The sequence below is a fragment of the Acinonyx jubatus genome, chromosome B3 (assembly GCF_027475565.1).
Source record: "Acinonyx jubatus isolate Ajub_Pintada_27869175 chromosome B3, VMU_Ajub_asm_v1.0, whole genome shotgun sequence".
Taxonomy (NCBI): Eukaryota; Metazoa; Chordata; class Mammalia; order Carnivora; family Felidae; genus Acinonyx; species Acinonyx jubatus.
The window spans coordinates 71,135,853-71,150,030 of NC_069386.1; the positions used below are offsets into that span (position 1 = coordinate 71,135,853).

At 39.8% G+C, this 14,178-nt stretch overlaps 1 gene segment (V, D, J or C); it reads left to right on the plus strand.

Annotated features, from left to right (window-relative positions):
* Window positions 1-739: 739 nt before the first annotated feature.
* LOC106971369 (T cell receptor alpha variable 9-2-like) lies at window positions 740-2,099 on the plus strand. The segment is given in 2 exon segments: window positions 740-1,155; window positions 1,279-2,099. Coding segments are annotated over 2 exon segments (468 nt in total).
* The last annotated feature ends 12,079 nt before the right edge of the window (window positions 2,100-14,178 follow it).

Consider the following 14,178-nt stretch of genomic DNA (forward strand, 5'->3'; position numbering starts at 1 on the left):
GTAAACTGGTATGGGACCAGCTGCAACATAACTGTGGTGGGGAGCTTTAAAAATTACAAACTTGTGGGTCTCAATCCTGCAAAAAAGGAGTCATGGAGTTAGTGGTGGGATCGTAAAATGTATCGTTTTAAATCAGTGGCACATTGTTTCTATCAGCTGTTGTATGAATATCAGCTGTTATGTCTTTGATAATTTGAAAATCTGGGAAGAGGAGAATCCTAAATTATGCTCCAAGGTTTTGATGCAAAACCACATCTTCAGGGTTACCTACCCTGTGGAAGAAATACACCTGATTAAAGTTTGGCAACAAAATGATACACACAGACAACAGTGGAAAGCATACTTGAGGTTATATGGCCACTAAGTGTATAAGATTAGTACTTGCTGCTTCATTCACATATGCTGGTTACGTTATGTTGGAGTCATTGAAATGGTGAAATAAGACATTGATCTCAGATAATTTTTATAGGGATCGGTAACTGCAATTATGATATTTTCCTGACTAGGATTCATATTTTTCACTTTTTAAATGATTTTGAATGCAAGGATATTTGACTATTGACAAGATAATGTGATTTTTTATTCCTAAAAAGCTTTTATTAAAAAGATTGCATTCCTTACAATTGGTATAATTTAGGATTAAGGAAATACTGTATCCTAGTCAGAGTGAGTCCTCAAAGGCTTTTTACTTATTATTTTTGTGTCATTTAACAAATATGTAGTGAGCATGGATGGAATGAAGGATAGTCTCTGGTCTACATGAATCAACAGTGAATTGACTATTTATTACCTCCTCTGATATCAATTCAAAACCTTTTTCTGACATTCTACTGGATTACAGGCTGACTCTGAATGGGTATATGAAAATATAAAAAAGCTCTCTTAAAATGCTCAAGAAAATAGCTACAGAAATCTCCTAGGATGCTGGGTTAAAGAACTTCCAGGTCAGGTAGACATTAATGCATTTCAGTCCCCGTCCAGCAGGGGGTGCAGCTTCCCAACACAAACACCTTTCCTGAGAAATGTGGGCTTCCACTGATCATTGCTCTGTCTCTCCAATGCTTCTTCCTGCTACGAATGAAGCACATTATCTACGTGACACTCTAGAGATGAACTCTTCTCCAGGCTTCGTGACTGTGGTACTCTTGATGCTTGGTAAGTAAAATGCCTCTTAAAATTTGGATTCTTTCTTCTGTTCTGTCAGCAAAACATATAAGTATAAATTTATCCAGGAGATTTATGCCCAAGGTAACACAGGTCTCTTTTCTTTTTTCCCAGGACAAACCCACGGAGACTCAGTGACGCAGATGGAAGGCCCAGTGACCCTCTTCGAAGGGGAGCCCCTGACTATAAACTGTACTTATTCAACAGCAGTGTCCCCCACTCTTTTCTGGTATGTCCAGTATCCCGGAGAAGGTCCACAGCTGCTCCTGAAAGCCTTGAGGGACAAGGAGAAGGGAAGTCACAAAGGTTTTGAAGCCACCTACGACGGAAAATCCAAATCCTTCCACTTGGAGAAGGCCTCAGTGCAAGCGTCAGATTCGGCTGTGTACTACTGTGTCCTGCGTGACACAGTGACAGGGACTGCAGGGGGAGCTGAACACAAACTCTGAGCAGAACAGGGGCCCAGATACTGAATGTCTCTGATCTTCTCTGGTTCCAGCACAGTGTATGGTGGTTGCCCCTCAGTGTCTGCTTGATACGCAAGTCATACAAATGGCTAGAGCATGGGAACCAGAAGGAACACTCCCCAAACCCAGCTGTTCATTAGTGCAATATAAATGCAATAGTTCCTAAGCCAGGACCTAAGTAATTTCAAGGTGGAACCACATAACATTGAAGTGGTGTCTTGCTCACCCTGCAGTGAAAGTCCAGCCCCACAAGCTGCTGAGGCCCCCCCGGTGGGTATTGCTGTGTCCAATGACACACTGAGAGAGCCAGGGTGTGCCCGAGAAGGTGGTGTCCGCCCCATGTCTTCCTGACAGAGGATGGGCAGGAGAGGTGAAGGAAGAGCTGCAGCCCCAAACCAGGTTTGAATAGAGAAAGAAGGGGCGGGAAGACAGGAGGGGAACATGTGGAAGTGAGCAATGAAAAGAGAGACAAGGGACCTCAGTCCAGGCTTCTTTTCTAGTAAGACAGATGGTAGACACAGGCTGATATTCAAAATGAAGGGAGGGGGCAGACACATGATTGAGGAAATGACTCCTGTCCAGACCGGTTAGGTAGATCATTTGGCTTTCAAACAGTAATAAGTGAGATGATTTTCAGTGCCCAGGAATTACAGTGAGAGAAAATGCTTTTGGTCTGATTTTTATTTTTCTTTTGAAGTTTATTGACTTATTTTGAGAGAGAGAGAGAGAGAGAGAGAGATGGAAGGGCAGAGACCAGACAGAGGGAAAGAGAAAATCCCAAACAGCCTCCATGCTGTCAGCACAGAGCCCAACGAGGGGCTGAAGTCATGAACTGTGAGATCATGACCTGAGATGAAATCAAGAGTCAAAGGCTTAACTGAAGAAACCACCCAGGCGTCCCCAGAGACGGTTTATCACAAAAAAGTTTCGGCAATAGTATGAATGCAAGCCTTTTGTAAGTTTTGAAGTTTTTTAAAGTTTATTTATTGAGAGAGAGAGAGACAGAGAGAGAATGTGTGTGAGCAGGTTGGGGCAGACAGAGGGAATTCCAGTGAGAATCCCAAGCAGAGAATCCCAAGCAGGCTTCACTCTGCCAGCAGAGTCTGACTCAGGGCTCCATCCCGCAAACTGTGATATCATGATCTGAGCCATGATCAGGAGCCAGACACTTAACCAAGTCAACCACCCAGATGCCCCTGCTGTCCCTTTCTAATAGGATGTATGAAAGGGTTAAGAAAAGTTAGGAAAGTAAGAAACCTCATTTGCTTCATAGTATTTGGAAGCTGTTGATCTACAGTAAAAACATATTGACTGACACTGACTACATCATTTTTCGAAGCTTTTTTAAAAAGTTATTAAAAATCTATTAATTCAGAGGGAGCCAAGATGGTGGAACAGCATGGAAGTTTTTTGTGTGTCTCACATCCACGAAATACAGCCAGAACAACGTTAAACCATCCTGCACACCTAGAAAACTGATCTGAGGATTAACACAACAATCTGCACAACGTGAACCACAGAATTCAGCAGGTACGTGGCGCGTAGCGGTGAACTCGGGGAGAGAGAAGCTGGCAGTGGACAGGTTGCTGCCTTTGCAGGTGGAGAGAGGACGGAGACTAGGGGGAGGGGGAGAATACGGGAAAAGCACCCCTCCCCAAAAGTGGAAAATTGGAAAGAGCTGCAGGGACTAAACTAAAAAGGGAGAAAGGAGAAAGGAGAGGGTTTAAATGCCATTAAGACTGTAAACAAGGGGAGCGCAAAGGCTGCAACTCCGCATCTCCATACCTGGTGGTGCTCTGGTGGGAAGGGCGAATCCTCAGGAACAGAGTGGGGTCCGGGAGGTTCTCGCGGGCCACATGGGGAAAAGCGGTTCCACTGCTGGAAAGACGTTTGGTAGAGACGGTTGAAGCCACCTGGTCCCAGCAGACCCCAGAAAACAGCCACATTCGCTGGTGCTGGAACAAGGTCGTTAAGGATGAAGCCTGGTGCCAGATGTGTGTTGCGATTTTCAGTGGTCCTTGAAAAGCTGCTGCTACACTATCTCACGAACTTTTTCTGGGGCGGTCTGGCACCTGGCCCAGTCTTGGGGCACCGGCAGCAGCAGGGTCCAGCAAGCATTCCTGGGAGCATCCGACATTTGGGCATTGCTCGGTGAGACCCTCCCACAGAGGGGCGGAACTGGTCAAAGCCACAGTCCTTCAGAAGTAAGGGGCCAGGTAAAACAGCCGCATCTGAGACAAAACTCGGGAAAGAGGTACCGCCTGGGGCCTGGTCACGGAGAGTGGAAAAGCCAGGAGTGGAGGAAAGCTAAAGACAGAGGATGGGTGCGCGATTGCTGATTGGAGAGAACGGAGGTCCCATACTAGAGAGTGGATAGTAGGGTGACTCCATTTTCACTGTTCCTGCGCATGCGCGTACGCACCTACAAGCGCTGCAACAATCCATACCAGTAGGCTAGTGGCGCCATCTAGTGGAGAACGGAGCTGTTACACTGAGCACCGCCCAACTGGGCCAACCTTGCTCTTCAAGAACACAAGTCTTACCGCCTACTGAGTTTATGGACCTTTAATAAAGCTATATTGTCTGACTTCTAGGGGAAAAGGAAACAATTTCAGTCCTATTTCAATCTGTAGGCAGGTCCATCTATTCAATTTTCTTTCTTTCTTTTTCTCTTTCACACTATTCTTTTTCTTGAATACAGAAAGAGAAAAAATTCATTTTTATTTTTGATTTTTATTAAAAATATTTTTCTTAAAATTTTTATTATATTTTTTACTTTTGTGTAAATTTTTTCAAATTCTTACTTCCATCATTCTATTTTAGTCTACTTCAGTGTATTCCTCTTTTCAAATTTTCAAACAAATTTCTTGTTTTCTTTTTTCTCTTTTTCATTTCTTTCCTTTTTTGTGAATGCAGAAAGTGAAAAACTTCATTTTTACTTTGAATTTATATTAAAAATATTTTTCTTTAAAAATTTTTTACTATATTCTTTGCTTTTATGTAAATTTTTCAAGTTCTATTTTACTTCCATCATGTTATTTTAGTCTACTACAGTGTATTCACTTTTTCAAATTTTCAAATGATTTCTTTTTTTCTCTCTTTTTAATTTCTTTTCTTTTTCTTGAATACAGAAAGAGAAAAATAATTCATTTTTATTTTTAATTTTTATTAGAAATATTTATCTTTAATTTTTTCCTACTATATTCTTTACTTTTGTGTAAATTTTTTCAAAATCTATTTTACTTCCATCATCTCATTTTAGTCTACTTCAGTGTATTCATTTTTTCAAATTCTCAAAATGATTTCCTTTTTTTTCTCTCCTCGCTTTTTTTTCTCTAATCTGTCAAACCACTTTCAACACCCAGACCAAAACACACCTAGGATCTAGCATCATTTATTCGATATTTGTGTGTGTGTGATTTAAATTTTTTAATTTTAATATTTCTTTAATTTTATTTTTTTAATCTTAATTTTTCTACCTCATTAATTCCTTTTCTCCATTCAAAATGATGACACGAAGGAATTCACCCCAAAAGAAAGAGCATGAAGAAACTACAGCCAGGGATTTAACCAACAGATACAACAAGATGTCTGAAACAGAATTTAGAATCACAGTAATAAGAATACTAGCTGCAGTCGAAAATAGATTAGAATCCCTTTCTGCAGAGATAAAAGAAGTAAAAAATAGCCAGAATGAAATTAAAAATGTTATAACTGAACCGCAATCATGGATGGATGCAGCGGTGTAAGGATGGATGAGGCAGAACAGAAAATCAGTGATAGAGAGGACAAACTTATAGAGAATAATGAAGCAGAGAAAAAGAGGGAGATGAAGGCAAAAGAGCATGATTTAAGAATTAGAGAAATCATTGACTCATTAAAAAGGAACAACATCACAATCATAGGGTCCCCAGAGGAGGAAGAGAGAGAAATAGGGGTAGAAGGGTTATGTGAGCAAATCATAGCAGAAAACTTTCTAACCTGGGAAAAGACACAGACATCAAAATCCAGGAAGCACAGAGGACTCCCATTAGATTCAACAAAAACCGACCACCAACAAGGCATATCATAGTCAAATTCACAAAATACTCAGGCAAGGAGAGAATCATGAAAGCAGAAAGGGAAAAGAAGTCCCTAACCTACAAGGGAAGACAGATCAGGTTTGCAGCAGACCTATCCACAGAAACCTGGCAGGCCAGAAAGGAGTGGCGGGATATATACAATGTGCTGAATCAGAAATATATGCAGCCAAGAATTCTTTACCAGCAAGGCTGTCAATCAAAATAGGAGAGATAAAAAGTTTCCCTGACAAACAAAAATTAAAGGAGTTTGTGACCCCTAAACCAGCCCTGCAAGAAATATTAAAGGGGACTCTCTGAGGGGACAAAATACGAAAAAAAAAATATATATATATATAATTAAATAAATACCAAAAGCAACGAAAGATTAGAAAGGACCAGAGAACACCACCAGAAACTCCAACTCTACAAGCATCATAATGGCAATAAATTCATATCTTTCCGTACTCACTCTAAACGTCAATGAACTCAATGCTCCAATCAAAAGACCTAGGGTAACAGAATGGATAAGAAAACAAGACCCATCGATATGCTGTTTACAAGAGACCCACTTGAGACCTAAAGACACCTACAGATTGAAAATAAGGGGATGGAGAACCATCTATCATGCTAATGGTCCACAAAAGAAAGCCGGAGTAGCCACACTTATATCAGACAATCTAGACTTTAAAATAAAGACTGTATCAAGAGATGCAGAAGGGCATTATATCATGATCAAGGGGTCTATTCACCAAGAAGACCTAACGATTGTAAACATTTATGCACCAAATGTAAAAGCACCCAAATATATAAATCGATTAACCACAAACATAAGAAACTCATCGATAGTAGTACCATAATAGTAGGAGACTTCAACACCCCATTCACAGCAATGGACAGATCTCTAATCAAAAAATCAACAAGGAAACAATGGCTTTGAATGACACATTGGACCAGATGGACTTAACGGATATATTCAGAACATTTCATCCTGAAGCAGCAGAATATACATTCTTCTCCAGTGCACATGGAATGTTCTCCAGATTAGACCATATACTGGGACACAAATCAGCCCTAAGTAAGTACAAAAAGATCAAGATCATACGTACATATTTTCAGACCACAATGCTATGAAACTCAAAATCAACCACAAGAAAAAATTTGGAAAAGAAAAAATACTTGGAGACTGAAGAACATCCTATGAAAGAATGAATGCGTGGGGCCCTGGGTGGCTCAGTCAGTTAAGCGTCCGACTTCAGCTCAGGTCACAATCTCACGGTCCATGAGTTCGAGCCCTGCGTCGGGCTCTGGGCTGATGGCTCTGAGCCTGGAGCCTGCTTCCGATTCTGTGTCTCCCTATCTTTCTGTCCTTCCCCCATTCGTGCTCTGTCTCTCTCTGTCTCAAAAATAAGTAAACGTTAAAAAATTTTTTTTAAATAAAAAAAAGTATGAATGCACTAACCAAGCAGTTAAAGAGGAAATTAAAAAGCATATGGAAGTCAATGAAAATGATAACACCACAACTCAAAACCTATGGGATGCAGCAAAGGCAGTCATAAGAGAAAAGTACACAGTAATCCAGGCCTTCCTAAAGAAGGAAGAAAGATCTGAGATACACAACCTAACCTTACACCGTAAGGAGCTGGAAAAAGAACAGCAAATAAAACCCAAAACCGCAGAAAACAGGAAATAAAAAAGATTAGAGCAGAAATTAATGCTATTGAAACCAAAAAACAAAACAAAAAACAAAAAACAAAAACAAACCCCAGTAGAACAGATCAATGAAACCAGAAGCTGGTTCTTAGAAAGAATTAACAAAATTGATAAACCACTAGCCAGTTTGGTCAAGAAGAAAAAGGAAAGGACCCCCCCCCAAAAATAAAATCAAGAATGAAAGAGGAGAGATCACAACCAACACAACAGAAATAAAAACAATAATAAGAGAATATTATGAGCAATTATATGCCAATAAAATGGGCAATCTGGAAGACATGGACAAATTCCTAGAAACATATACACTACCAAAACTGAAAGAGGAAGAAATAGAAAATTTGAACAGACCCATAACCAGTAAGGAAATCAAATTAGTCATCAAAAGTCTGCCAAAAAACAAGAGTCCAGGGCCAGATGGCTTTCCAGGGGAATTCTACCAAACATTTAAGGAGGAGTTAACACCTATTCTCTTGAAACTGTTCCAAAAAATAGAAATGGAAGGAAAACTTCCAAACTCTTTCTATGAAGCCAGCGTTACCCTGATTCCCAAAGCAGACAGAGACCCCACTAAAAGGGAGAACTATAGACCAATTTCCCTGATGAACATGGATGCAAAAATCCTCAACAAGATATTAGCCAACCGGCTCCAAGAACACATTAAAAAAATTATTCACCACGACCAAGCAGGATTTATACTTGGGATGCAGGCAGGGGTGGTTCAATATCCAGAAAATAACTAACGTGATTCATCACATCAATAAAAGAAAGGACAGGAACCATATGATCCTCTCAATAGATGCAGAGAAAGCATTTGACAAAATACAGCATCTTTCTTGTTAAAAACCCTCAAGACAGTAGGGATACAAGGATCATACCTCGAGATCATAAAAGCCATATATGAACGACCCAATGCTAATATCATCCTCAATGGGGAAAAAACTGAGAGCTTTCCCCCCAAGGTCAGGAACAAGACAGGGATGTCCACTCTTGCCACTGTTATTCAACATAGTATTGGAAGTCTTAGCCTCTGCAATCAGACAACACAAAGAAATAAAAGGCATCCAAATCGGCCAGAAGGAGGTCAAACTGTCACTCTTTGCAGATGACATGACATGCTACATGGAAAACCCTAAAGTTTCCAGCAGAAAACTGCTAGAACTGATTCATGAATTCAGCAAAGTTGCAGGGTATAAAAGCAACGCAAAGAAATTGGTTGCTTTTCTATCCACCAACAAGCAACAGAAAGAGAAATCAAGGAATCGATCCCATTTACAGTTGCACAAAAAACCATAAAATAGCTAGGAATAAATCTAACCAAAGAGGTGAAATATCTATACACTGAAAACTATGGAACGCTGATGAAAGAAATTGAAGAAGACACCAAAAAAGGAAAAAGATTCCATGCTCCTGGATAAGAAGAACAAATATTGTTAAAATGTCGATACTACCCAAAGCAAACTGAATTGATATTCAGCACAATCCCTATCAAAATAACACCAGCATTCTTCACAGAGCTAGAACAAATAATCCTAAAATTTGTATGGAACCAGAAAAGACCCTGAATAGCTAAAGCAATCTTGAAAAAGAAAACCAAAGCGGGAGGCATCACACTCCCAGACTTCAAGCTGTGCTACAAAGTTGTAATCATCAAGACAGTATGATTCTGGCACAAGAACAGACACTCAGATCAATAGAACAGAATAGAGAATCCAGAAATGGACCCACAAACGTATGGGCAACTAATCTTTGACAAAGCAGGAAAGAATATCCAATGGAATAAATACAGTCTCTTCAGCATGTGGTGCTGGGAAAACAGGACAGCGACATGCAGAAGAATGAACCTGGACCAGTTTCTTACACCATACCCATAAACTCAAAGTGGATGAAAGACCTCAATGTAAGACAGGAAGCCATCAAAATCCTCGAGGAGAAAGCAGGCAAAAACCTCTCTGATCTTGCCCGCAGCAACTTCTTACTCAACATGTCTCTGGAGGCAAGGGAAACAAAAGCAAAAATGAACTACTGGGACCTCATCAAAATAAAAAGTTTCTGCACAGTGAAGGAAACAATCAGCAAAACTAAAAGGCAACCGACAGAATGGGAGAAGATATTTGCAAACGATATATCAGATAAAGGGTTAGTATCCAAAATCTATAAAGAACTGATCAAACTCAACACCCAAAAACCAAATAATCCCGTGAAGAAATGGGCAAAAGACACGAATAGACACTTCTCCAAAGAAGACATCCATATGGCCAACTGACACATGAGAAAATGCTCCACATCACTCATCATCAGGGAAATACAAATCAAAACCACAAGGAGATACCACCTTACACCTGTCAGAATGGCTAACATCAACAACTCAGGCAACAACAGATGTTGGCGAGGATGTGGAGAAAGAGGATCTCTTTTGCATTGTTGGTGGGAATGCAAGCTAGTGCAGCCACTCTGGAAAACAGTATGGAGGTTCCTCAAAAAACTAAAAATAAAACTACCCTATGACCCAGCAATTACACTACTAGGCATTTATCCACAGGATACAGGTGTGCTGTTTCGAAAGGACACATGCACCCCCATGTTTATAGCAGCACTATCAACAATAGCCAAAGTGTGGAAAGAGCCCAAATGTCCATCGATGGATGAATGGCTAAAGAAGATGTGGTATATATATACAACGGAGTATTACTCGGTAATCAAAAAGAATGAAATCTTGCCATTTGCAACTACGTGGATGGACCTGGAGAGTATTATGCTAAGTGAAATTAGTCAGAGAAAGACAAAATTCATATGAGGACTTTAAGAGACAAAACAGATGAACATAAGGGAAGGGAAACAAAAATAACATGAAAACAGGGAGGGGGACAAAACAGAAGAGACTCATAAAAATGGAGAACAAACTGAGGGTTGCTGGAGGTGTTGAGGGAGGGGGGATGAGCTAAATGGGTAAGGGGCACTAAGGAGTCTACTCCTGAAATCATGGTTGCACTATCTTCTAACTAATTTGGATGTTAATTAAAAGAAAAAATAAAACAAGTTAATAAAAACAAAATCTATTAATTCAGAATCTGGCTAAGAGTGTCCAAAAGATTTATCCTGGATATGGACACTTCTTGAATGACAGAAGCATGATCATTTGATTCCTTCATTGAGAAATGTATTAGAGTTGAATAATAGGAGGAGAAATTGTTGTTGTTGTTTTTAACTCAGACACAGGTTTATCTGACACCAAAATCCATTCTCTTGACCACTTTTCACTATGGACTTCTTGGAGACATATTTTTTTTCTTTTTAAAGCTAATCCAAGTTAGTTAACAAATAGTGTAATAATAATTTCATGACTAGAATTTAGTGATTCATCACTTACATAAAACACCCAGTGTTCATCCCAACATGTGCCCTCCTTATTGCCCCTTACCCCTTTAGCCCCCCACCCCAAACCCCACCAGCAACGCTTAGTTTGTTCTCTGTATTTAAATCTTTTATGGTTTATATCCCTCTCTGTTTTTATATTATTTTTGCTTCCCTTCCCCTATGTTCATCTGTTTTGTATTTTAAATTCCACATAATAGTGATACCGTATGATATTTGTCTTTCTCTGACAGACTTATTTTGCTTAGCATAATACACTCTAGTTCCATCTACATTGTTGCAAACCACATGATTTCCTTCTTTTTTATCACTGAGTAATATTTCCTTGTATATATATATACCACATCTTCTTTATCCATTCATCTATCGATGGACATTTGGGCTCTTTCCATACTCTGGCAATTGTCAATATTGCTGTTATAAATATTGGGGTGCATGTGCCCCTTTGAGTCAGTCTTCCTGTATCCAATACTACTACTAAGTATTGGATAAATACCTAGTAGTGCAATTGCTGGGTCATAGGGTAGTTCTATTTTTAATTTTTTGAGGAACCTCCATACTGTTTTCCAGAGTGGCCGCAGCAGTTTGCATTCTATTCTGTGCTTCTTGAACAGAGCTGAGCTGTCAAAACTACAGTGAAGAGAAGAGACCTCAATGACAGGATCTATTGTCTGAGGGCTTTAGTCTAAACTCTTCAGGAAAGAGTCATTAGATCTTTCTGCTTTTGTCCCCACCAAAGGGCCATGAACAGATACTGATAGAGAAGAGATATACTGACATAACAATAGGTAGACTGAAAGAGCCATAGTGGTTAGTCTAAACACTTTGTATTCTTATCATAATATGATGTATTTCTATGTTAGATGATAGAACATAGCGTGAACATACATGATTCTTAATCTTATGTTGTTTTCATAATCCATCACAGGTAGTATTTTTAAGTGAGTGCCATCCACCCACTTTCATCACAGACATGATGAATGAACATATCATAGTTAAACCATCAAGCCTCATTTCAGTGTTAAATTTTACAAGTTCTTTTTCAGATGGAATTGTTTCCAAGTTAAGAGTCGCTTAATGCGAAAGGATGTTTGGGCAGTGAGACTCTCAGCTGGTACAGGGAGAAGTGTGACGTGACCCACACAACGTGCTACCCCAGGAAACCCCTGTTTCCTGTTCTGGGGCGGCAGCAGCACATACCCAGCCATCCTTCCCTCACCTGGCAGGCTCCCCTCACAGTGCCCAGCCCTGAAATTGAAGTAGACAGTTCCCATCTAGTGGAAGATCTCAAACATGTTGCTGTCCAGCCTTCTGAAGGTAGCTGGGTAGTGACTGACCCTTTGGAAATGTGCTTCCTCTATGATCTTAAAATACTGAGATAGGCAGTGTCTTGTGGGTACTGTGGGAAGGAGGAAAGGTAATGTGTAAAACAGAATTTCTTTGTGCCTCATCACCTACTCTGATTCCATGTTTTTTTCCTTCGGGATTCAGTATTTCCCAGAAGGCAACTCAAGTCCAACCCGCAATGTTACTGCAGAAGGTGGCTGTCATCCTGGAATGCACATATGACCCCAGTGATCTAAGTTATAGTCTATTGTGGTACAAGCAGTCCAGCGGCGGGCAGATGACTTTCCTTGTTTGTCAGGATTCTTAGAGTCAACAAAATGCCACAGAAGTTTGCTTGTCATTGAATTTTCAAAGACAGGAAATCCCGTATCTTGTCATCTCAGCTTCATAGCTGGAGGACTCCCCAGTGTATTTCTCTGCACTGACGGTGTCTACAGTAAGAGGAGTGTTGGAGGGAGGTACCCAAACCCCAGGGCTCTTATTGATACATCCACCTGCTGTAGGGTCCAAAGCAAGTTGCTGACCCACACAGGAAGTGGCTAAGGATGTGGCAGCTCAGGTGTAGGGCTAGAGGGAAAACCTGACTCTAAGAAAATAACTCTCTAGGTAAGAATTATTGTGCATCAAAAACATCCTTACCCCTGAAAATTTGTGTTGAAAGTGTTTATTGATCACAAAAATAGTCACGATAAACAATTTGCCATTTTGTAATTATATTCAGCTAGAAGAACTGGCTAAAGAAATTTGTAAACATGCGACTCAAAAATCAGCTAAAATGTGTATGAGGTGTTGGATTTTCATATCAATTTTGTTCAGTAAGTACGTACTGAGTATATATTGTGTTTCAGGCATTGTTTAGAATAAGGAAGGCTGTGAAATGTCTCTGTGGTTTTCCTTTTTTGCTTTATATTATGATGTTTTGTACTATTGAATTAATTTGTTTAATTAGGTTTGTTTACTGTGAGTCAACTGTACTTACGTGCATTTCCAAGGTGCCTACTCTGTGACATGTGTCTGTACTGTTGTTCATCCCATCTTATTAACACTGCTAGCATCAATGTCCTCAATTTGCATTCTGGAGGTTTGCCTGCTTCCCAACAGTCTTATCCACAAGGTCAGTAGTTAGTGGCTTTTGGGGGACCCTGTGAAGTGGCAGACTGTGAATTATCCTCCTTGTTGGGTTCCTGCCTTTCACTTCAACACTCCTTCACAAGCATTTTTTTTTTTGCCAACATGTGGCTCAGTTTGCACACTTCTGAGCCTTGCTTGTTTGATCAGTGTTTCACAATCCAAAGTCCTCATTCTCTCCATTTTCCTCCTTCCACCTCTAAACCTATTTCCCCAGTGCCTTCAGATTCGAGTGGTAATGGATGACGGATGTGTAGGGTAGAAATCTTAACAAGAACCTCTTATATTTTTTTTTCATTAAAGAATTTTACCATTGTAACATAGATTTTTACCGTTTTAACCATTTGTAAGCGTACAATTCTATGGTACTAAATACATTTTCATTATTGTTCAATCAGCACCACCATTCATTTCCACAATTCCAGAATTTTCATTGTGACGAATTGAATGTTTGTATTCATTAAACAATAGCTCTCCATTACCCTATCCTTCCAGTCCTTGGGAACTACCATTCTGCTTTCTCTTTCCATGGGTTTGGCTAGTTCAGATACCTTATACAAGTGGAATTATGCAGTATTGGTCATTTTGTGATATTTCGTTTGACATAATGTCCTCAGGGTTCATCCACCTTGCAGCCTGTGTCAGATTTTTTTTTTTCCTTTTTAAGGTTGAGTAATGTACCGGTGTCTGTATGTGCCACATATTGTTTATCCATATGCATCTGTGGATGTTCTTTGGGATTGCTTGCGCCTTTTGGTGGAAACGTGAATTTATAAGCAGCTCAGTATTTTGGGTTTATAGCCAAATTCTTTGAATTTTTGAATATATACCAGAAGTGGGATTGCTGGATCATAAGGCGATTTTATTTGAACATTTTTGAGAAACATGTGTACTGGTTAATTGGAACAACTACACTCTAGACTGTGTTA